The sequence below is a fragment of the Bombyx mori genome, chromosome 4 (genome assembly GCF_030269925.1).
Source record: "Bombyx mori chromosome 4, ASM3026992v2".
Classification (NCBI taxonomy): domain Eukaryota; kingdom Metazoa; phylum Arthropoda; class Insecta; order Lepidoptera; family Bombycidae; genus Bombyx; species Bombyx mori.
In genome coordinates this window covers 1,355,919-1,378,557 of record NC_085110.1, presented here as the reverse complement: position 1 = coordinate 1,378,557, position 22,639 = coordinate 1,355,919, and the positions used below count along the sequence as shown (strand labels likewise).

The window sequence follows — 22,639 nt, the reverse complement described above, 5'->3', positions numbered from 1 at the left end:
TCAATTTAGTAACAATTATAAATCAAATAAAGCATATAAATAAGAAAAATAGTATATTCAGGAATTTAAATGTACAATTCAAAAATAATGACAAAAAATACATAAAAAATCTGATCGACCGACTGGGGATGTACATTTCCGATCGGCAATATTTCAAAATTGTCAACTTATTTTTGACAATACACAGTTGATTACTTTTGACAGCGTCAAAGCTCGAAACTGGGCAAAATCAAAAAATGCTAATAATAATGTAATTTATTATTACGTTTCAAATACGGCAAAATGAACCAGGACGATATAAAATCTGTTGTACAGGAAAAGTTTCTGTCTAGTGAACGAGTTACGGCGTTCCTGAGCGATGCTAAAGTACTTTATCCTGAAAGGGTAATGAAAGACAGACTGTTGGCGATTGTTGAATTTGGAGATGAAAAAGCTGTTTTTTGTTTATTTACATCATGTTACCCACCGAAATCCTTCACGGATTTATCCATAGAAATAGTTTTGCCCATCGACAATAGTTTCAAATGTGAAATCGACAACAAACCGACTGATCCCGAAGCAGTATTGTACCTGAACCTTCAATCTCGCAACAGTAAGTTCAAATTCGAAATACAAATAACTCCACGAGTTGACAATTTTGTTGATGATCTGTTCAGAGGTATAGATGCAGTGAACAAAGTCCCCACACAACCAGAATTTGTATGGTTAAAAAAATATAAAGGAAAGAGTGAAGAGGATATATTTGCTCATACCATGGTTGTAGAAAGGTCTGGAGTAGCCCATACTCAAAGCTCGGCTCCTGTTGCATTCAGAGAAAGCCTAATAAAGCATAAAATGGCAGACAAAGAGATGGAATATACATTTTGCAAAAGATTTACAATTTTTTGTGGTACATGGAATGTCAATGATAAACCTCCAGTTATTCCTCTCAAAGAGTGGCTTAATGTAGACAAAGAGCCCCCTGATATTTATGCTGTTGGATTTCAAGAATTAGATTTGTCAAAAGAGACTTTTCTCTTTGACCAGACTGTTAGAGAAGATGAGTGGTACCATGCTGTGCTGAACTATGTTGACCCTCGAGCTAAATATGTAAAGTTGGAAAAAGTGAGACTGGTTGGAATGATGCTAATAGTTCTAATAAAAGCCAAACATGTGTCTCATGTGAGTAATGTCATCTGTGATACTGTAGGCACTGGGATAATGGGGAAAATGGGCAACAAAGGAGGAGTATCCATAAGGTTTGATATTCACAATACTTCTATATGTTTTGTGAACTCTCATCTTGCAGCCCATGTTGAAGAATATGAGAGGAGGAATCAAGATTTTCGAGATATATGTAATAGAACAAGATTTGCACAACCAAATCAACTGCCTAAAACAATAAAAGACCATGACCATATTTATTGGTTAGGTGACCTGAACTATAGGATTACAGAACTGGATCCTAGTACTGTCAAGCGAATGGTTAGTGAACATAATTTTGGACCAGTACTAGAGTGGGATCAGTTAAAACAGCAACATAAAATAGATAATGTATTTTCTGGATACCTTGAGGGTCCTATTAACTTTAAGCCTACTTACAAATATGATCCTGGTACAGACAATTGGGATTCCAGTGAGAAAAACAGAGCCCCTGCATGGTGTGACAGGATATTCTGGAAAGGAAAGGAAATTACACAGTTGGCGTACAGAAGTCATCCTTCTCTTAATATTAGTGACCACAAACCAGTCTCGGCTGTTTTTAGTTCGTACATTAAAATAATAGATGAGGAAAAGTACAGAAAAGTCTATGAAGAAGTAATTAAACACTTAGACAAAATGGAAAATGAATTGATACCACAAGTAAAAGTTGACAGAACTGAAATTGATTTTGGTACAGTTAGGTACCTTGAACTGCAAGTTCAAACCATCACTATAAGGAATACTGGTAAACTACCTGTAGAATTTGAATTCATAAAGAAATTGGATGATACAAGTTTCTGTAAAGAGTGGCTCATAGTAGAACCCTACAAAAAAAGTATATGTGCTGATGAAGTTTGCGAGATTCATCTGAAAGTACTCATAAATAAGACTTCAGCTTGCAAAATGAATGCTGGTACAGACAAACTCTATGATATCCTTGTGCTCCATCTTTATGGAGGCAAAGATATTTTCATAACTGTAAATGGAACATACCAGAGGAGCTGTTTTGGATGCTCCATAGAAGTGCTAGTGAACTTGAATGTGCCAATCAAAGAAGTAGCTGTTGGCAAACTGATTGAATTAGAGAATAAGAGAGATCAAACTGTATCACAACAGTCCACATATTCTATACCAAAGGAAATTTGGTTCTTGGTAGACCATATTTACTTACATGGCCTTAAAGAGCCCAATTTGTTTGAGCAACCTGGCTTACACTCTGAAATTTTGCAAATTAGAGATTGGTTAGACAGCGGCTCTATAGATCCTATCCCTGGGAGCATTCACTCAGTAGCTGAAGCCCTCTTACTTTTGCTAGAGAGTACAGTAGATCCAATTATTCCATATAATCTTCAATCGGTGTGTCTGAGAGCTTCAGCAAATTATCTTCAATGCAAACAGATTGTCATGGAATTGCCTGAATTCAGGAAGAATGTCTTTTTGTACTTATGTGAGTTCTTGCAGGAAGCTTTGCAGCATAGTGCAGAAAATGGCTTGGATGCGAAAACTTTATCAACACTGTTTGGTTCTATATTTTTACGTGACAATCCAAATAATAGTCACGAGCCTCAGACAAGAATAAATAAACAAGTCGTTGACAAGAAAAAGGCCCAATTTGTTTACCATTTCTTAATAAATGATCATAGTGATCTGATATTCTCAAGATAAAGCATTTTGTTCAGATGTGCGCTTTTAGATACTACATTTTACAAAGTGAGTAGTACCCAGGGTAGTGATTGAAATAAATTGTATTTCTGTTATGAAATTGAATTAATCAAAGTGATGTAATCCTGCCATATTGATGGACTTATGTTTTTATGTAAATTAAAAAGCTGGCTTATAAATATGTCTCCACACAATCCCAGTTTGCTTAGTACTTTACATGTACTGAACTTATGATAGCTGACTGAATTGACATTCACCTGTATTGTGGGCTAGATTACTTTATGTGTACTTTTGTTTTCACATTGTTACTTAAAAATTGAAGCTGTGCACATGTTGTCATTTCTACATCAAATATTTAAACATGTAAGTTCCTTGTTATTTCTCAGTGCCTAATTCACAATTGTAAACTTAAATAGTTACTTAATCTATTAATTAATACACAGGACTAGGATTTTATCTATAAAACGAAATAATCCACTTGGAACCTGATAGATACTACAATTTGATTTTATAAAAATGTAAAATTAGGTTCTATTCATTAAGAAAACAGCCCCTTCCTCTGTATTTTTTTAAATACTCTAAAATTAATTTTTTTACTTTGAAATTGTTTTAGATCATAAACGCTCTAGTTATGTCATCACATTTATATATTTAAGTAATTTAACGAAGGGTGAATTGCTATTTGGTTTAAGAGACATTTTTGCAACTTTACATTAGAGCCATTTAAAGTTTAAAATTTGGAAAAAATATAACAAAAAACTTATTCCGCTATTTGAATAGAATAAATTTAATTGAAGCTATACAAAGCTGCTGATACATCCAACTGCTAATGCTAATACCAAACAAAACGCACCTTTAATTACAAAGATAATTAATGCCGCATTACGCGAATGTCACTATAACCAAATAGCTTTGGTTTCGCCTTTCGTTATAATGAAACTCATTCCTAAATTTTTTTACTAGACTTGTTCGAGCTCTCTTCTCTCGTTCGTCATTCGTGTGTAGAACGTTCAAACTTATCGTTAAAGATACGTTACCGATGCTTGAAAATTAAACACACAAATTAATACAATTGAATACTTGAAGAAATCGTACTTATTAAAATTAATCGTGAAATTGAAATTGAAAATGAAAAGTTTTGGAGAGATAAATGAAATCTGCTTGTTTTAAATAACTGCAAGTGATTTGTTGGAGAATGGATTCTCTGTCCCTTTCTCGCAATGTAACGGTAGGATTTGATGGACAGAAGCATTAACGTTATTATTTAGTATAGTGTCCTCTCTTTTTAGCATGAGATAAAAACAAAACTTTTTTTATATTTGAAAAAGTTGTTAATTGCAATTCAATTGCCTGCGTTTATTTTTGGTTAATTTCATAAATAATTTAAAAAATGGCTCAGTTCAAAGCCGTATTGCGCTATGCAAAAAATGCCATCGTACATTTTTTCACTAAAAACTCGCCTTATGGATTTTTTTAAGATTCTAATTTTGTGCTAAATATTTTATTTGGTTTTAACCCTCACAACTCATCTGAATAATAGTAACATAACATCTAAAAATTTGACCATTGAATCTATCGGTTCTCACGATTCTAGCGATAGTTTTATATATTATTAATCACAATTATTTATCACAACATAATTTTAGTAGCCAAATATGACGAACAATCAATGTTGTAAACGAATATTACTTTGTGATATTATTATTAAAATGTGTGAATGCGAATAAGCTTCAATTAAAAAGGTCTCTTTTAATTTGCTATTTATTTGTGTATAAATTAAAATAAAATAGTTACTCACTGTGTTTGTAACAAATTATGATAAATGAGTTTATGAATACGATTACGTATCTTCAAATGTATGTGTATTTCTGTAACTAAAATGTAACTGTTAATTTATTAAATTATTATTTAAATGAACGTCTTTTAAACTATCAATATTACGACAAGTTATAGTTATAAAACATATTCATATTATAATATATATGACGTGTTTTAGGAGTAAGTCTAGAAAAAACAATATTTAATGGCAAGTAGTACACAATGACTTATTAAATTTGGTGATTGAAATAGAAACAGCTTAAAATGCTGTTACATTTAATTATAATAATACATATATATAAATTATTTCAGGTTAATTCCTAACAAATAACCCTCATAACGGTCAAAAATGTTATAATTAAAAACAACAAAAACGACCGTTCTAAGCATTGTAATTAAAATAGATACTATAAACGCCGAGGTAGTAAGGGAATTCTTTCGTCTGCTGCTTTAAAATGCGCTGTTGTGAAGTAAATAGCTGCTAAAATTACAAGTACGTTCATGAAGAAATATCTTTTAGGTTTACGTTACGTTTTGGTCTCTGGAATGAAGTAAATAATATTTATCATCAAGTTAAGTAAAATGTGTTCGTTCCTGTTATTTGGAAATTTAAAAATACATTATTTCCGATACAATTCGTTACTGTACCATCAAACTCTGGAAGAAACATTCGGTAAAGGTTCAAAAAAAAAAACTACAGTTGTCCATGTGTGTTGATAAGAGTTGAGACTCGAGGCCCCCATTGTATTCTGGTTTGAAAGGTATGCCATGCAATTGAGACTTCAAGGCAAGGTTTTAAAGTGAGTGAGGGTTTTGAGATGCACTGTCTATAGGCTCCAATAACCATTTCATAGCTGCTGCTGTAGTGAGCTCGTATCTTCTATCTACAGCAATAAAAATGAGTTTTAGCCTAAAACTAGCAAATCGTGGCTAGACGTTATAGTTAAAACGTAACGAACGAACAAGTAAAACAGTAATATTCTTGTTTATTTAGTCTAATAATGATGCCTAATTAATTATAAAGTATTAGAAGTTCAATAATTGTAAAGTATGAATAGATCTGATTGTTTCGTTTCTGAACGCAGTCTAGATCACGATCAATCGATGGAACACATGGCGCTAAATTTGATTTCAGCCAATCACGACTCTGCGTTCGACCGTTGTGTCAAACACAACAAACAGAAAGCGAACGCGTTATTTTTCACATCCTCTGTTTCTTTGAAATTTAATTTGAAATAACAGCTGTAACGGCGTATAGGAGTTAAAGTGTTTGTTGCGAATAATTCTACATTTATTATCGGTTTGTCTGTTGTGATCGTCGGACGCAGTTCAGCTGGTTCGAAGTCTCTGTCGGTTAAAAGTGGAAGCCATGGAAGTTGAAACTAAATGTAAGTTCTTTGTTTTTATTTTATTTTTATAAGACAATGACTATGTGATTGCAAATCTGTTTTTACATTAACCTTATTGGAATAAAAAACACTTTAGGCGCTATTCATTGTCACGTAGCTACACTATAATATTTTTGGCAATTGAATGAATACGTACGCCGGGACTTATGAAACTGTTTGTTTTATTAATAATAAAAATAATGTTAGGTATTTAGTTAGGTAGGTATTTAAATCAATTTCAAATATTCCGAAATGACTTTATGTTTGTTAAATAATTACCAAAAAACCTTCATTATCAATAATACATTTCGATATGATCATTGGAAAACGTTAAAAATGGTCGACATCACTAACAACTTCCACTATGAAGGTATACGAAATAAAACCAGCAAATTTTATAAATTATGGTAATGACTCGCATATTCATCCCGCAAGGGTATTCCGCCTGTTACTACCGCCGAGCAGTCCTGTGTTCTGGAAAATACTATAAAACTATATGAAAATATTCTACCTTCAATCTTCATGAACCTAGGAAAATACTGCTGACAACGTGCATTTAAAAAAGCAAGAGAGACATTAAAACATATAAATAAAAGCTGTAAAACTAAATAATTAATTTACCAGGTGCACTTGTTTATACAAGTCGTATTTTATTGGATATTTAAACAATGTGTTTGGGCCCAACGATCTCACGGCCCTCCCGATTTAAATTGGTTACCGGAACCCAAACGAGACAAAAGATTTTATTGGAATGATTGCAAATATGCAAACGCATGATTGATTTGGATTGGAACGCGCCAATTGCTGTTGATTCCGCCGACAGAAGTACCGATTGTACTACTGCTTTACGGCAGAAATAGGCAGGGTGTTGGTACTTGCCTGTGCGGACTCAAAGAGGTCCTACCACCAGTAGTAAGTCATGCGTTTCAGTCAAAGTGAAGTCAGAAAAAATAGCTGTTATTCGAATCAAACTAAAACTTCGACCTCATGTCTCAAAGCTGTCCGTGTTATTCATGTTGTGGCTTTTGTCCCCATTAAACTATACAACATGCAGACGGATAGAAACTGAGTTTTTAGTGCGAATTGAACGTTCTCGATAGCGTAAAAGTTAACTCAATTTTGTATGCAGTTGGAACAGCGCCCCTAGCGGCAAACGAAAGGAAACGTTTCAACTCCATACAAATTTGAGTTAACTTTTACGCTATCGAGAACATAAAACTCGCAGTAAGCTCACTATTCATTTAATTTTAAAGTAAGTACTATTATTTGGTTTTCTCGAGTCGTAGACGTAATTAAAACTGATTTTACGGTTTAATTTTCTGTTTTTGCGACATAAAAAGTTCACGGTCTCCGTCGGAATTAACAAAATGGAAACGAATAAAGCGTAAAATTTGTTTTAATAATATAGTGCTGGTTAATGACAAAAGTACTGCATCAGGAGGATATCGGGAGTGCACGCCTTTGTTGCCGTTGTGCCTATTGTGTTCATTTAATCTTTTGTTTGCGGAACTCGCGCTTATCGGAGGTCACTGGTTGAACGACTTCACAAAGATATGTTCGCGTAAACAAGGCGATCTTCTTTACGCCATGAAAGTACATGCAAATGGGCCGTCTCATTGTAAAGTGTAAACGACGACCGTGTCATGAAACACTATATTGTTGTTATTTTAAAACGAATATTGGCGAATAGGCTGTTCCCCTGGCATTGCTTACATACGACAGTGACCACTCTCGTAAGGCTGGTCTCTGCCTACAGGGACAGTAAAAAATATACGCAGAAGTCAATAATTAATATTATGCCAAAATTATGACTACTTTTTATACGAAAATCTATTGGGTATACCAGGAAATTTCACACAGCATGTATGAATTGATAACGACAATTTAGTGTTTTCCTAAGGAAAGCTGACTGTCTCATAACCCTTACAGTCTAACAGTCATCGGAGACGAAATACGAGAGTATCGCCGCTCAGTTCGAAACAAAAGACTACAGCTTAAATTCCTTTACTTCGTTTGTGCCTTCAGACTGGATCCCGTGCTTACGTCGTAGCAGAAATAGACGGAATTGTGGTACTCATCCGCGCAAGATTATAATACTTCGTGGAATGTACGTAAGGAGTTAGAAATAGGGCAGGAAATTGAGCAGTTGAACACGTCTCTTGTGATTCTGGACTAGGCCAGAGTTACTATTCTTTTTCGTTAGTTTCTGAACTGTGCCCCGCTGCTGTAGATTATACTGGTATGTGCTCTGAATGCGCCCGTAACAATCTGGTACCCCATAATAGTTAACTAAATGAACTCAAAGCAATTTATTCATTAGAGAGTAACAAACACGAATTAAGGTCTGTACGTTCCAGATTTATTGTCACGCTTAACAACTGCCACTAAAATGTACGTTAATATTTTGGCTAGCTGACATCACTCGATTTATCAAACCTCGCGCCGCGACCGTTAAAACAGGATTCAATTTAACGAACATATTATTATCTCTCAGGTCTTTATGAAAGTTTGTTTTTGTTATGTGTCATCCGTTCGGGAGAGACGGTTGGCCGCAAGGACAAGACCAACGGTCTCGGGTGACTCACGCGATATCTCACCGTCGCATTCGGAGTAATCTCAACCGATTGCGCTCTTAAATACGCGACCTTATATCGAATCTGACACGAATATGCGTGAATCGTTTTGTTATGGCCACAATAACGAGTCGTTTTGTTCCTGAATGACTATAAACGCCACGATGCTTCTTCGTATGGGTATGGTATTTTAATCGCAAAAAGATAGGACTCTTGGCCCAGCGAGACAATATGTCGTATGCATATTTAAAAACTGGTTCGAAAATCTATATGCAACTTAATGTTAAATTCATGATTGAAGATCAAAGCTGGAACGCAGTTCTCACTATGCCTGTAAATATTGAACTTCTATGGTTTTTGAGGTTTTCGACAATCATTGACACAATTACGCCACCAAGCACGTGGTCACGAAATGAAGAAGATATGCGAGAAAAGTCGTTATAAGGTTTTACGGTACTAGTTTTGAAATTCATAAAAATGTAATAAGAAAAGGAAACATATTATGAGCCTTCGAGTTAGTAACACCATCCAGCCTAAATCTACCTCGAATTATACGTTCCGGTTTGAAGGATGATTTAGCAATATACAGTACAATTGAGATATATGAGCTCCAATAAAAGCAGATAGGCTTTGAGATCGTCTGCCCATTGACGGAAATATCAAATGTCATCAGTATGTATATTGCGCTATGCGATAGTCTCAGTGAAATGGTTATATTAAATAAGTTTTGTATTTTTCTGTACATACCCTCCGGAAATAAATATTTGGTCACAAGTTCTAAATTTTTTATATTAAATCTCCATCCAATATTCAAATTTAACGATCGATTTTAAATTGAATCCACGCAGTGGAGTCTCGTATCTCCAAGGAAGCTTGATTAAAAGGGCGAAAATCGAGTAGAGTAATCCCGTCTAAGTGCTGTAGGTAAATTTATCCACAACACAAGAAGGGCGATGTAATTTCTCGAACCGAGAAGCGTAATGGGCCGTTGCGAGGCGGAACTTTATTCATTCCAGTAGAATAAATGGATTTTTTTTTTGTATTCTTCAATGTACATAATATTATAGCCATCCTTATAGTGTTCGATGCATTAGTAAAGCAACAAAGAGTCCTATTCTCTTCGTCATTGCAGTTTATCAATAATTGTCTGTTTACTTTTAAATGCGTATAATATTAATCATTTTAATGAGTATCACGTCTCGATAGATAAGATAAACCCTTGGGTCAAAAATGGTAAATGACAGTCTGTAGCTAAATAATTGTTATTGTATATTTGTTCTTTAACTTTTGTGATGGTTTTTTTATTATTATTATCTCTTTCTCTTCGATCGGTTCCTCACTGCTGAGGATCGTGACTCCGTCCGATTTCGTCAACCAACTGTCTCCATCGATCCCGCCCTGCAGCCCGGTGGAGTGCGTCGCTGATAGGCATCCCCAGTTCCTCCGCTATTTGATCCGACCATCGTTTGGGACCTCTACCCCTAGGCCTTTTTCCCTCTATTTTACCGGTCACCACAAGGCGTTCCAAATTGCTGGTATCCCTACGTGCAACATGACCAAAATACCGCAATATTCTTTGTAGGCAGATTGTGGATAGATGTTGAATCTTTTATTATTATTATTATAAGGAGGAATAAATAAATCGATACTTGCTCGATCTAACGTGTTGGTTTAAATTATTGGAATACAACTTACAGTTATCTGTCAAGATATTGCCAACAAAACGAGTCAAGTTTCTAGTTCATAAAAGAAATTACAACTATGAATACAGAATAAAAGAATGTCCTCCTACACTGCTTTCTCCATGCAGAATCGTAATAAGGATTTCAGCTAGTTAATAATTGTGTTTTTGTTCTCATTGCGTTGAGTCTTGTACGCGGTCTAGAAAAGGTGATGCTGCGTAGGCGTGACTCGTTTCGCCCACTCTGTCCTCATTTACCCAGTGTGCTTAGTGCGAGTTTCTTAACGTTCTCGATAGCGTAAAAGTTAAGCCAATTTTGTATGCAATTGGAACAGCGCCCCTAGCGGCAAACGTACGCAAACGATCCCATTCCATACAAATATGAGTTAACTTTTACGCTATCGAGAACGTTAAAAAACTCGCACTAAGCACACTGTTCTTAAACTCTCGATCCACAACTCGAATGTAATTAAAGTTCGAACGCATGAGTAATACCGTCGGGACAATGCACCGGCAGGCTGGCAGCACTGCGCTCGGCAACTACAACGGTTTTTACTTAAACTTGCACAGGGTTGCCTGAGGTCGGCAAATATTCGGCACGTTGTTTTTTTTTTTTGTTCAAGATCACACGATTAACATGACCGCGGTATGCTATAAAACTAAACCTTTTTTTTGTTTTAAAAGCATGCATTTTCGATTAAATTGAATAAATTAGAACCACTATGTTACATTCGTTTTCAAATTATAAGAAACAATAGGTATCATAAAAAATATTTATTTAAATCGTTTATTAATTTGAGAACATATTTTAAGTTTTACGTTAGTCCAGCTAAGTGATTGAAACTAATTGAGGCTATTAGTTTTCCCCCACTGATTAAAAATCGACCATAATGACAAACGCGTCAACACTGGTGGTAGGACCTCTTGTGAGTCCGCGCGGGGGTGGGTACCACCGCCCTACCTATTTCTGCCGTGAAGCAGTAATTCGTTTCGGTTTGAAGGGCAGGGCAGCCGTTGTAACTATACTTGAGACCTTAGAACTTATCTCAAGGTGGGTGGCGCATTTACGTCATAGATGTCTATGGGCTCCAGTAACCACTTAACACCAGGTGGGCTGTGAGCTCGTCCACCTATCTAAGCAATAAAAAAAAATTATTAGATTATTATTACTTGGGCGTGTGGTGTCAATCTAGAATAGGATCACCTCGTCTCTTTTCATGGGTTTCGTAAAAGGCGACTAATTAATTCACCGGAGAACCAGGAGGAACCATTCTCTGAATCAGCGTAGTGTGATCACCAACCGCATTTACTGGTGTTAAGAAATAAATATTCTAAGCTCGCACGGGCGTAGACTATAATCCTGTCTACTTCTGCTGCGAGGTAGCCATACGTAATGGTTTTAAGTGGGATAACCCTTACCTAAATCTAGTAACGATACGTAAGTATCTTAAGGAAGCTTCAGAACGCATAGACACAGCCCACAGAGTTTCTCGCCGGATCTTCTCAGTGGGTCGCGATTCCGATCCGGTGGTAAATTCTGCGAAGCCACAGCGTTTGCTAGGTCTAGTGTTAGAAATTTCTCTCAGGTTGAGCCCGTAGCCTCATCTACCCGTACGGGCGTAGCTGGAATGGCCTCTTAGGCTTCCATCGAATAGGTGGAGGAAGGGAAAGAAAAAAAACCCTTTAAACAATATAATTGAGACATTAATGAGTGGTGGCCTTCATATTCTGCTGATTATGGGCCCCGGTAATGTCTTCACACTAGGAGTGGGTGATATAAATCGTATATAGATTCAATATCTATATATCGCAGCAATATCGTTGAATCCGATATCGCCCCGCACGAAATCTATATATCGATATCAGCCGATACACGATATTGCTCGATGTGATGCGCATCGCCATATCGGACCGATTCGTGAATCGAAATCTATATTTCGATATCAGCCGATACACGATATTGCTCGATGTGATGCGCATCGGCATATCGTACCGATTCGTTAATATCAGCAATATTCGTTTGGTTCGTATCGAATCGGCCAGAGTGAGTGAGCGCACGATAGGGATATCATGTATGAATGAAACAGAAACAGGCATTATCCATACAATTGTAAACCTTATATTTAAGGCCATATGTCTGTAGATTATTCTTAGCGTATCAGCTGGATACAATTAAGGAAAGAAGTTTCAACTTTCGACCCTAACTTGAATGCAGTATAGCCTATTTGCATCGTTGAATTTAATTTCACGCGCTTTGACCTTGAACTAGAATTTTTGAACAAGTGTTTATAAATACTTAAAAGTTTTTTGTGTTTGATTTTTAAAGTACACATTTTTCTATTTTTAGTTGAATCCAAATAATTGAGTTTATTTCTTGTGTTTTTATTAAACTTTTGAAATCTACACTCTTTTGGTATATTTTGTAATTTTTAATTAAGACACAAAATACTAAAAACTGAAAATAATGTAGCCAGTCCTAAGCCTGGTAAAAGCATGAAGGAAAGTTTATTGATATTTTAATTTTCATGTTCTTTTTATTACTTTAAGATCATATTATAAATTGATATCAGAAAACCAACCGTATAACGTTGACTTAAATCTATATCTACTACGATATTATATCAGCGTATCGTTTCAAATCTCAAATATCATGAATCGAGAAAATCTACTAGCATCCATCAATATGTATATAGATTCAGAAAATATATAGATTCAATATCCGATATTGATCCTCGATATATAGATACGATTCGATACGCGGCAAAACCGATATTACCCACTCCTACTTCACACCGTGAGCTAGTTCAGTTACCTTGGTAATAAATAAATAAGTCTATTTTGTTTTGTTATTGATGTTTTAAAAGAGAAAATATGTTTGTCCAGAACTCTAAAGCAATAATAAAAAAACCGATTGACAAACCGAGAATAAAAATGTCTTAATCTTGAAAGGGGGCGAAAACCAGGCTCAGTAGCGCAAACTGAGAAAAGTCCATCCATGTCCACTCGTAGACGACTGTCAGCTGATGATTTTGATATAAATAAAACATAAAATAACGGATTTTATTTTCTTTTGACCTGCCATCCCTACACCATCACATGTATGTATGTAGGCTATAATTATTTGAGATAGGGCGATGGCCTTGCAAGAACACGAGACGCCTAAGGACTAATAAAGTTATAGGCGAAAGTTTTTCGTAGCGATGTTTGTTCCCCTTCAATATATTTCTTGATTAGGGACCCGAATGTAGAGATAGAAACAATAATTTCGCGACAAGGGCGAACGAGGCAGTTTGAGATTTATTTTTTGTTTTTGGTGCCCGTTTGTTTTGCTGCTTTCAATTAAAAAGCCGTATTTTGAATTTAGATAGAAAATTATGGGCAGTACCCACATACATTTTGGAACTAAATGCACGAGGCCTCATCTTATATAAACCGTTAGCGTCATTAAAAAATCTGTAAACAAATGTTATTAATTTTCTTTACTAAATTTTATTATATATTTGCATATACGCATTAATGTATAATAGATCTTGTCAATTAATTCGGACACTGCACAGGCATACTTTTCAGCCTTTTATGGGCTTAATACAAGCTAAATTACAAGCTACGCAATCATGCTACTGGACCTAGGAAAAGCATGGCTTACTGACTTATTGACTTTAATTAGATTTTGTTCTGGGATAGTACTGGTCCCTTTTACTTTTCTGTACTCCAGGCATCATTTTGCAATTTATTCATTTCAATACGTAGAGTTGATATGCCAGAGATAATCTAAGTAATTTTGGCTTTTCCAAATGAAATACCCTTATGTCCTTTTCTGTGCCCCTGACAACGTGTATGCAATAATTCAAACATACCAAAAGATTAAAAACAAACATACTGACGTTCGTATTTAAAATATCAGTATCGATTTAAACCAACCCTAGAATAGTACAAATATTCATAAAGTTGTAATTACAAGATACAATAGCGCAACTTTTTATTACATTTTATTACGTAATTCTAGTTCGTCGATCGAGTAACCTCTGTTTTTGGGCATAAATTATTTAAACATACTGCAAATTAATAATAATATACCCAAAAAAAACAAGACAATATCTAAACTTGATTGCTTGAAATTCCCTTTTTTTTGCTTTCATGCCATTAATTAACAACAAAACTGCACAATGAATTAACGACAAAAGAATAGCGTGATTCACCTCGTACTTGATATAATTTTGCACACACAAAAAATGTTCAATTTCCTTATTTGTGATTGTTGTAGTCGTGTGTCTGTGTTTGCCGCAGTGAGCGGTATCGATCCAGGGTCTTGACGTATAGCAACGTTCTGAAACTAGATTACATCAGGTTTTTAAGTAGAGTGGAGTATCTCGCATGTGCGGATTTACAATGGTGTTTCGAAGAATACCATTTGCGGATTTAGAGTCAAATATCTGTAGATGTTCTCGTTTGGAGCATAATTTCCCAACGTTTTATTGTTGAAAATTTTTCTAGAAACATACAATTATCCACTGGATTAGCATCGAAATAATTTAGGTTAATTTAAGTTAGGTGAAAGATAAAAATTGTGACGATGAAATAAAGTTGACTAAATTTAGCCTTTATGAAGCTAACTAGAATAATTCATTCTACCGTCGCGTCGGTTCTAAAAGCACCGGAGTGTAGAAAAGGTCAACGAAAAAACTCGACTTGAACGTGTTTTTATATTGTTAAACATATTAATTTCAATTTGATTTCATTCTAAATGCATTTCCAACAATTTTTAAACATTCATTAGCGCTTAAGATTATTAATAATCTTAAATAAGAAGATCAATGCGTTTACAGACATACGTAATCACACTTCGACTCTAGTTTCATAAAGGACAGACACTGGGGAAACACCGTAGAGTGGAACACATACCTTCTGCATACAAAATAAGCAGAATATGTATACCATAAAAAGGACAAGACGTCTGTTTAGTCCCAGACCACAACGCTCGCTCGTGTGTACGGCGTTCAAGATCATTATTTTAGACTTTATGACTGGTATAACTCTGAGCCGGTAGCGCTTTTAGTAGGTTTTTTACGACTTCACGAGGGACGCACTGTCTGTACACGTATGCGGCTATCAATGTTAGTCTTTTATTCCACGTGGGATACCTTACAGACTAAGATCGACTTTACCTTTGGGTCCTTAATTGCTGAACGATTACGCGTAATATTGAAGCGATCGAGTTAAAGTAGTTGTTATTGTAAGAAGTAAGGGTATAAAATTTTCCAATCTTGAATTTTATCGAATATTCCCTGAAGTGCCAGCGACTAATATACAAAGTTTTGACTCACTCGGACAAACCCAAGTGTGAATATTATGGAACAAAATTCTTAATGCTATTGAGGGTAGAGTATCTTAAAGCTCACGTGATCTTAAGAGGGCTTTGACGCTTGTGAACAAGCTGTAATAATATCAGAGCAATAACCAAGTTGCCACTTACCGGCAAGGCTCTTTGTTTGAATCTGCCTTCTTTTATAATTATTGCTGAATCTTAATTATTATTAATACCTATAATTTACGTCAATTGGCTGTTCTTCTACACGTTATATCTCTGTTGTTATATCTAAAAGTATACTTTCAATGAAGAAAAATAAAACAGTACTCGTTCGAGATTCTTTTTAGAGAACCGTAAAACGTTTCCATATTCGATACAGATTGAACAAAAGCCTACACGGTCATTGTGTACCGGTTCAAGTCGAACGGTACATTGTATGAAGATTGAATGAAACTATTTGTCCGCCTGTACATAAAAAGTTGTTCGGATTTCAGTTCGAGCGTATTAGGAAACTGTGCGAGAATTTTGATGACTCACCTAGGGTATGCTGAGCTGCCGCCGATAATACTGATGCACGTAGCCAGCTAAAATCGTAACTTCAACTCGTTGCGGCTTTTCGTGTTAGACGCTAAAATAGGAAAGTGGCGTGTGCTAAATTTTGTATCTTGGCTCAACCATGAACAGCCATGCTACGTAAAATAATAAAAATCGGTGCCGGGGTTGAGAAGAAGTAAGCGAGGAAAGACACGGAGGCACAACATTGTATCAATCTTTGCTTTTTGTCTGTATACCATTGATATGGATGCACAAAATATATTGGCGTATGCTAAACATAGCTTGAAATGAATATTTACGTTTCCTAACATCGTAAAAACTGTTACGGATTAATATATATCAGTCATTGTCGCGTCTATATTATTCATTGTAGTCTGATATTGCAAAATACTGAACCCGTAGTGTTTATTTACAGTTATTGTGTAAAAAGAGGATAGGAGAAAGATCACCTTATCAGTTAGCACGACGTCATGCTCGGGGTGTTCGGTCTAGGAAATAGCGTTTTATTCCTTTTTTTTTGGAAACAAGTATTGAAAGTAGAAATATTCTACTTAAAAAGTAGAAGTAAAAATATTAGCTATAAAGAAATACTGATTCTGCCATAAGAAAATAAAGGAGGAAGCTATTAAATGTCATTCTACGTGAATAGGTTTGGTTATAACTTCTCTCTTCGTTTCTTACCTACAAGTAATCTTTAAGTTACTCAAACGCGCATCCCTCTAAATATACCACCCAACAAAAAGGATACGAATGCAAATTATTTCTGGAACTTGGTTCTGCTTCAGCATATGTTTGCCGTATCAGCTGCGGACGTGGATGTTCAGACATCGGTGAGGCCGCGCCCGTAAATCGAAATGCTAATGTTTGCATGCAACGTGTCCGGTGTTCCCTTTGTGTGACAGTTAAGAGTATAATGCCAATATGATAGCTATTGAAGTAAATGAAACATAATTTTATACTTAATCATTTTGATAATTTGATTTAAATATATAAAAAATCGTCAATACCTACTAATAAAAAAAAGAAGAGAATAAAATGTTAATTAACTATTTTGTCTTTGCCAATTAGAAATATAGATAATTAATAAAAGAACACGTTTGAAGCGGCTTGAAGAATTCTTCAGTCATCATCAGTCAGAGCAGTTCTTACTAATCATCCCATCATTCCGAATTACATATTAATAATCATTATTCATGAAAATGAAATAATAAGAAATAAATATTGATGAAATTGATTAATATTAATCACCTCTTCAGGGATTAATTTTTAAAGCTAAAAAAATAGTAGTGATTTGCGATTTGTTCATTTTATATTGAATAGAATTCAGTTAAAAAAAGCAAACAGTGAATATTTAAATTTAAAAAAGGCCATTTAGCGTAAAATTATATGTATAAATAATTTAAAAAAAACGTAAACCATACGCGTCCATGTCCTTGAAAAGGTCGTTTAACACCAGTAATGCGAAAAATCACCTAAATAGATGTACACATATACTTACTACTCAGCAGCTACTTACCAGCTATCTATAAGTAATTTCAATAGCGCGTTTCAAGAAATTTAATACAACTTACACCGGCTTTTAATTTAAGCATGGAACTTTCACATAAATAATTTGTAAAATGAATTTCGGAATCTGCAGATTTGGCTCTAGTTTCTTCTCTTTCGCCATTACTTCTGAAAGTTGGCAAGCGTTTTCAAATTCAGCTCCTAAGTAATTTTCAATGTAAAAACTAGGGCTGAATTATTTTTACAAGTTATCTTTTGATTATTGTTAAACTCTGTTATTGTTTCAATGTGGAAGTCTTTCTTTTAGTTGAACTTGTGTCGTAAAACGGTTATTTCAAACCTAAATGGTATAATGTCTTGTGAGTCTGCACGGATAGGTACCACCACCCCACCTATTTCTGCCGTGAAGCAGTAATGCGTTTCGGTTTGAAGGGCGGGGCAGCCGTTGTAATTATACTGAGATCTTAGAGCTTATATCAAGGTCGGTGGCACATTTACATTGTAGATGTCTATGGGCTCCACTAACCACTTAACACCAGGTGGGCTTGAGTTCGTCCACCCATCTAGTCAATTTAAAAAAAAATGATATGAGCATTAAATGATAAGTCAGGCATTTTTCCAATGCAAGTAGCTTAGACCGACCTCATGTCTCAACGTTGGTAACAGCATTCCCTTTCCTAGGTGAGCCATGAGTTAGAATAACTAACAATAGCAAAAAAATAACCTGCTTTGAAATTTCCGTTTCATTCCTTGTACAGTAATTACAATGGGGAAGGTCCATAATACACTGAAGAATTGTCGATAAAATTATAATTATATACTGTATTATGTTTATAATTAAATGTAATATAATATAATGGTTGGGCGATAAAATTAAAACCTGGTGCTGATGTATGTACCACAAATTGTAAGGCTTCATAACTAGTTTCGTCCCTGTACCTATAAAGGTTTTCAGTTTGTAGCTGGACCAGATCACGGTCTAAATTACTAATTTCCTTATATCGTTTTATTTTTGATTTGCTAAATCGTCATAAGCTAAAAGAAAATAAGGCAGGTATACGCATATCCCGTAGACGGAAACCAGTTTTTTTCAGGAATAACAAGTATTCTTAAACGACTTTCATGATGAAGGAATATCATCTTTTATGAAAATCGATGCTGCAAAATTTATAAATTTGTGTAATTACCAGTGGCAGGACGTATCGAAGCCCGCACGGGTAGATATAACCATATTCTTTCCGCTGATTTCCCTAAAACCCTACTTTTTCCAGGCAAATCGGAACTGAATTATTTTGATTTAGATGTTAGACTTCACCGTTTTGATACTTAGTCACAGATAAGATGTTGTTGCAGAGCGCAATAAATCGTGCTTTGCTTGTTCGCTCTATAATGAATTTCCCAATCCAAACCTTTAAAACCTAAACGACCTACTATTTTTTTGATTAAAAACCTTGAGAGCTTCATTGAAAATATTGTTGCGATCGTTGTATTGTACGTTGTCAATACATAGTATATATACAGCTTTTGTTTTATGCGGTCCCTGTGGAAGTTCGATACAATAAATTTCGGGCACACGTTATCGCTTGGCCTTGATCGATCCTTGAGTCTGTGCGTGTGTTCAGTTACAGCTTTCAATGGCGACACACGTGCCTTTACTTTAAACATATTCAATACATTCCCATTCCCATTCCCATTATAATCCCAGATATTTCTGCAAGAAAATGAAGTTGAGATTTAAAAAAAATCATTTTAACATATTCAATACATTCCCATTCATTACTATTCCCATTATAATCCCAGATATATCTGTAAGAAAATAATAGTTGAGTTTTTTTTTAATTTAAACGGATTACATGAAAACTATATCCATGTAATGAAAGCGAAGGAAACGAAGCTAATCAACCCTATTACTTATAATATTTTGTCAGATTATAAGGAGTTCTCAACATGGTAGGAAAATTAGATTGGCGGTCTTTCACGACCACGAAAATAGTGCACATAAAAAGAAGTGGACACAGACGTGGATATAATCAAAATCTACGGATCTAAACGCGATGATGAATATGTATTAAAAAAGATAAGACTAGGAATACGAGGACTGGTAAAATAATGGCTCAATATCTGTATATCTGTAGGATATTTATTATGAAAAAACACAGTAGTCTCTCGCCCTGTGATTAATATTGGAATTTTAAAAAATACATTTTTAATTTTATTGCTAATACCAAAAATATCGATGCTAATTGCTTAGTAGATTGTAAGCATGGGTGATCACACATTACGTTACGGAATTAAATTACTAGTCTGTTGTAGATCTCGATATAATTGCTTTCGAGTTGAAAATAACGCAGTAGATTCATGAAACTGTAATAAACCAGTTATTACTCAAGGGAAGGTCATTACAATATGTACCCTCGACGATTCTACCCTCACTTGATATTGATGTTCAACCCACGAACGATTGTCCGAAACGTTACCTACCCTATTTGAGGGGCTCACTCTTGTATTCTTGCAAGATAAAAAGCCAATCTACAATTGAATACTTTGAGTACTTTTACACACTTATGATAGTTTTGAATATAGTTTTAATCTTCTTCGTTGAAATTTAGAGTACTAGGCGATTTTGACGGTAATAGATTACAAAAAAAAGTTGTGAAAGAAGAAAAAAGGTTTTCCTTAAATGGACCAGATAGGTTACAGCTCATATTAAGTAATTACAGAAGATCGTTTATCTAATCTGATTTAAAATGAATAAAGATATATCCATTAAAATGTTGTTCAAGAAAGCAAACTTTCTACATATTTTGTTTTCTTTTACGCTTTTAATTATAGGTGATTAAAAAGAAATAAATACTCTTGAATAATTCATATCCCTTCTATTCGTATTGAACCTAAACTTTGTAACTGTAATCAGTCCTCTAGATGTGATAATCATAATTATATTGCTCAAACGAAAGAAGAACTAAATGATAAGGGTCATGGTTGTTTATGAATTTGTCGAAATCGGTGTTTTCGTTGAATGCCTATAAAAAGATTAAAGATCCACAAGCGAAAGAAAACGAACTTAAAAGCGAATCTTAGTTATAACAAGAAAAAAATGTACAAACAATAATTAAATATAAAATAGAATACTAAAATGAAATTTTTTATCAAATAATTCTGAGAAGCATTGAATAACCTTGGGAAAAAAAGAAGTGCACCTAGAATTCAAATCGTCTGAACGTCACAAATATGTAAGTTTCGTAATGTCTAAGAAAACGTTGATCTTTGAAACAGGGCAAAATCAATACGGATTCCGCCGCAGAATTATTTTCTCGACCAAAACCTGCCGGCACGTGATTCTACTTGTTGCCGCTACGAAAAGAGCCGAAGCTACACATCTATTATAAGATGCGATCATGTTGCTGATGGTAGAACATTAAATTTAAGTGCAAATGATGAGCCTGCTTACATTGATAGACAATCTTATAATTTATTACATTATTAAGGATCAGTTTGGATGAGTTTGCTTAAAAATCCAGTATTCTAATTATTGCTACATCGAAACTCTGTTGTTCTTCAATATTATGAAAACTTTACTTGCTCTTTTGTGAATTGTAAATACTAAATTGATAACCTGAAAACATGAATATTTTTGGCCTAAAAATGTTTTTGAAAACGGTATTTATTTTTCATTTTCATCATGATAGACGATTTCATAATTAAGCACAGAGCCCACGTATATTATCCTACATAACTATGTATTCGTTCATGACCTAATCGAACGCCTAGCCTCGTGCTCGGTATTTCCACAGGCCTGTGTATGCATTGGTTGAATTAGGTGCGGTCTTGGTATTCCCAGTTAATACCGTAGGGGGATGGGAATAGGGGTTGTTGGCCGCAATCGATCCATTTTGTCGTCTTCAGCCGTCACCATCGATGCGCTGTTAATGTCGGTGGTTGTTGTGCTGGAAACAAAGCTCTTTAAAAACTTAAAAAGGCATCGCCGCTGCTCTTCCCAATTTTATGACCAAAGGGTCAACTAAAGACTAAAGAGACAACAGATACCCGAAAAATATTTTAGTTCCTAAAATGTCTAACTTAAACCGCAGGTTTGCCATGTCGCTGAAAACATATTTTTGAACTGCGGTAATATTCGAAATGGTAAATTTGAAAACGGGAAATCAATCGGAAGCAATTTGAGTGGTGAAACAAATTCAGCGTGGCGTTGCCGACTGTTAATTGGCTGCGGGTGGCGGCGCCGAGACGGCGGCGGAACCTCCGCATGGAGCCTCCCTGTCGTACCCTCTCCACGCATCCACCCCGACTCCCCTCGACAGCTCGGCGTTTTATGAGCGAGAAGTCCGTTGAGACTCACACGAGTCTAGGCTGCTCTGGATATTCGTTTGTTTTTCCGTTCCTCTGCAGTTGCTTAGTACAAATAGTTTGAAAACAACTTAATCCGTTTCATTGCAATATCAACGTCTTTCACGAGAACTTCATCAAGTTCAACATAAACACTCTGAAGAATAAGTTTGTGAGATTTGTCCCCAACATTTTGTGAAAATCATAATATAAAGCACAAATCGTCTTAGAGTTTCCGCAAATTTCGATCCTTATTCAAAGAGGATATTTGGGGAACATTATAGACGTCGTGGGTGACATTATTTTTCCATTTGGTAGGCTTATTTTCTTGTGTGGGTTATCAAGTTAAGGACGGTAGCGCGCGAGGGGTGGCTACGGGGCTGGTCTGCAGGGCGGGGGTTGCGAGGCGCGGGGTGCAGTTATCGACCGACTACCCTCCCCCCGGCGTCGCTCAGTTTCCGGGCGAGAGTCGCGCAGTTCGCCGGCATCGCGACGTGACTCCGTCACACGTTAGATAGTCCATTTGATCATCACCATGCTGATAGGACTCGTAAGGGACTCGGTGATGCAGTGCTTCTGCCACTCATGCCGTGCACCCGTTTTACCAGCAGGTTGGGAAATC

At 35.5% G+C, this 22,639-nt stretch overlaps 2 protein-coding genes across 4 annotated transcripts in view; both read left to right on the top strand.

The window, feature by feature from the left end:
• Positions 1–173: 173 nt before the first annotated feature.
• LOC101735658 (type II inositol 1,4,5-trisphosphate 5-phosphatase) lies at positions 174–4,757 on the top strand. Its single transcript, XM_038010737.2, has one exon. It carries the CDS (start codon positions 283–285, stop codon positions 2,845–2,847), a length of 2,565 nt encoding a protein of 854 aa, XP_037866665.1. The 5' UTR covers positions 174–282; the 3' UTR covers positions 2,848–4,757.
• Positions 4,758–5,912: 1,155 nt separating this feature from the next.
• The window catches only part of LOC692907 (stathmin), a 29,642-nt gene continuing 12,915 nt past the window's right edge, over positions 5,913–22,639 (top strand). The window contains 1 exon segment of one of the 3 annotated variants that reach the window (NM_001046750.1): positions 5,913–6,050. In NM_001046750.1, the coding sequence (NP_001040215.1) occupies positions 6,032–6,050 (19 nt within the window). In that variant the 5' untranslated portion in view covers positions 5,913–6,031. 3 annotated transcript variants of the gene reach the window in all.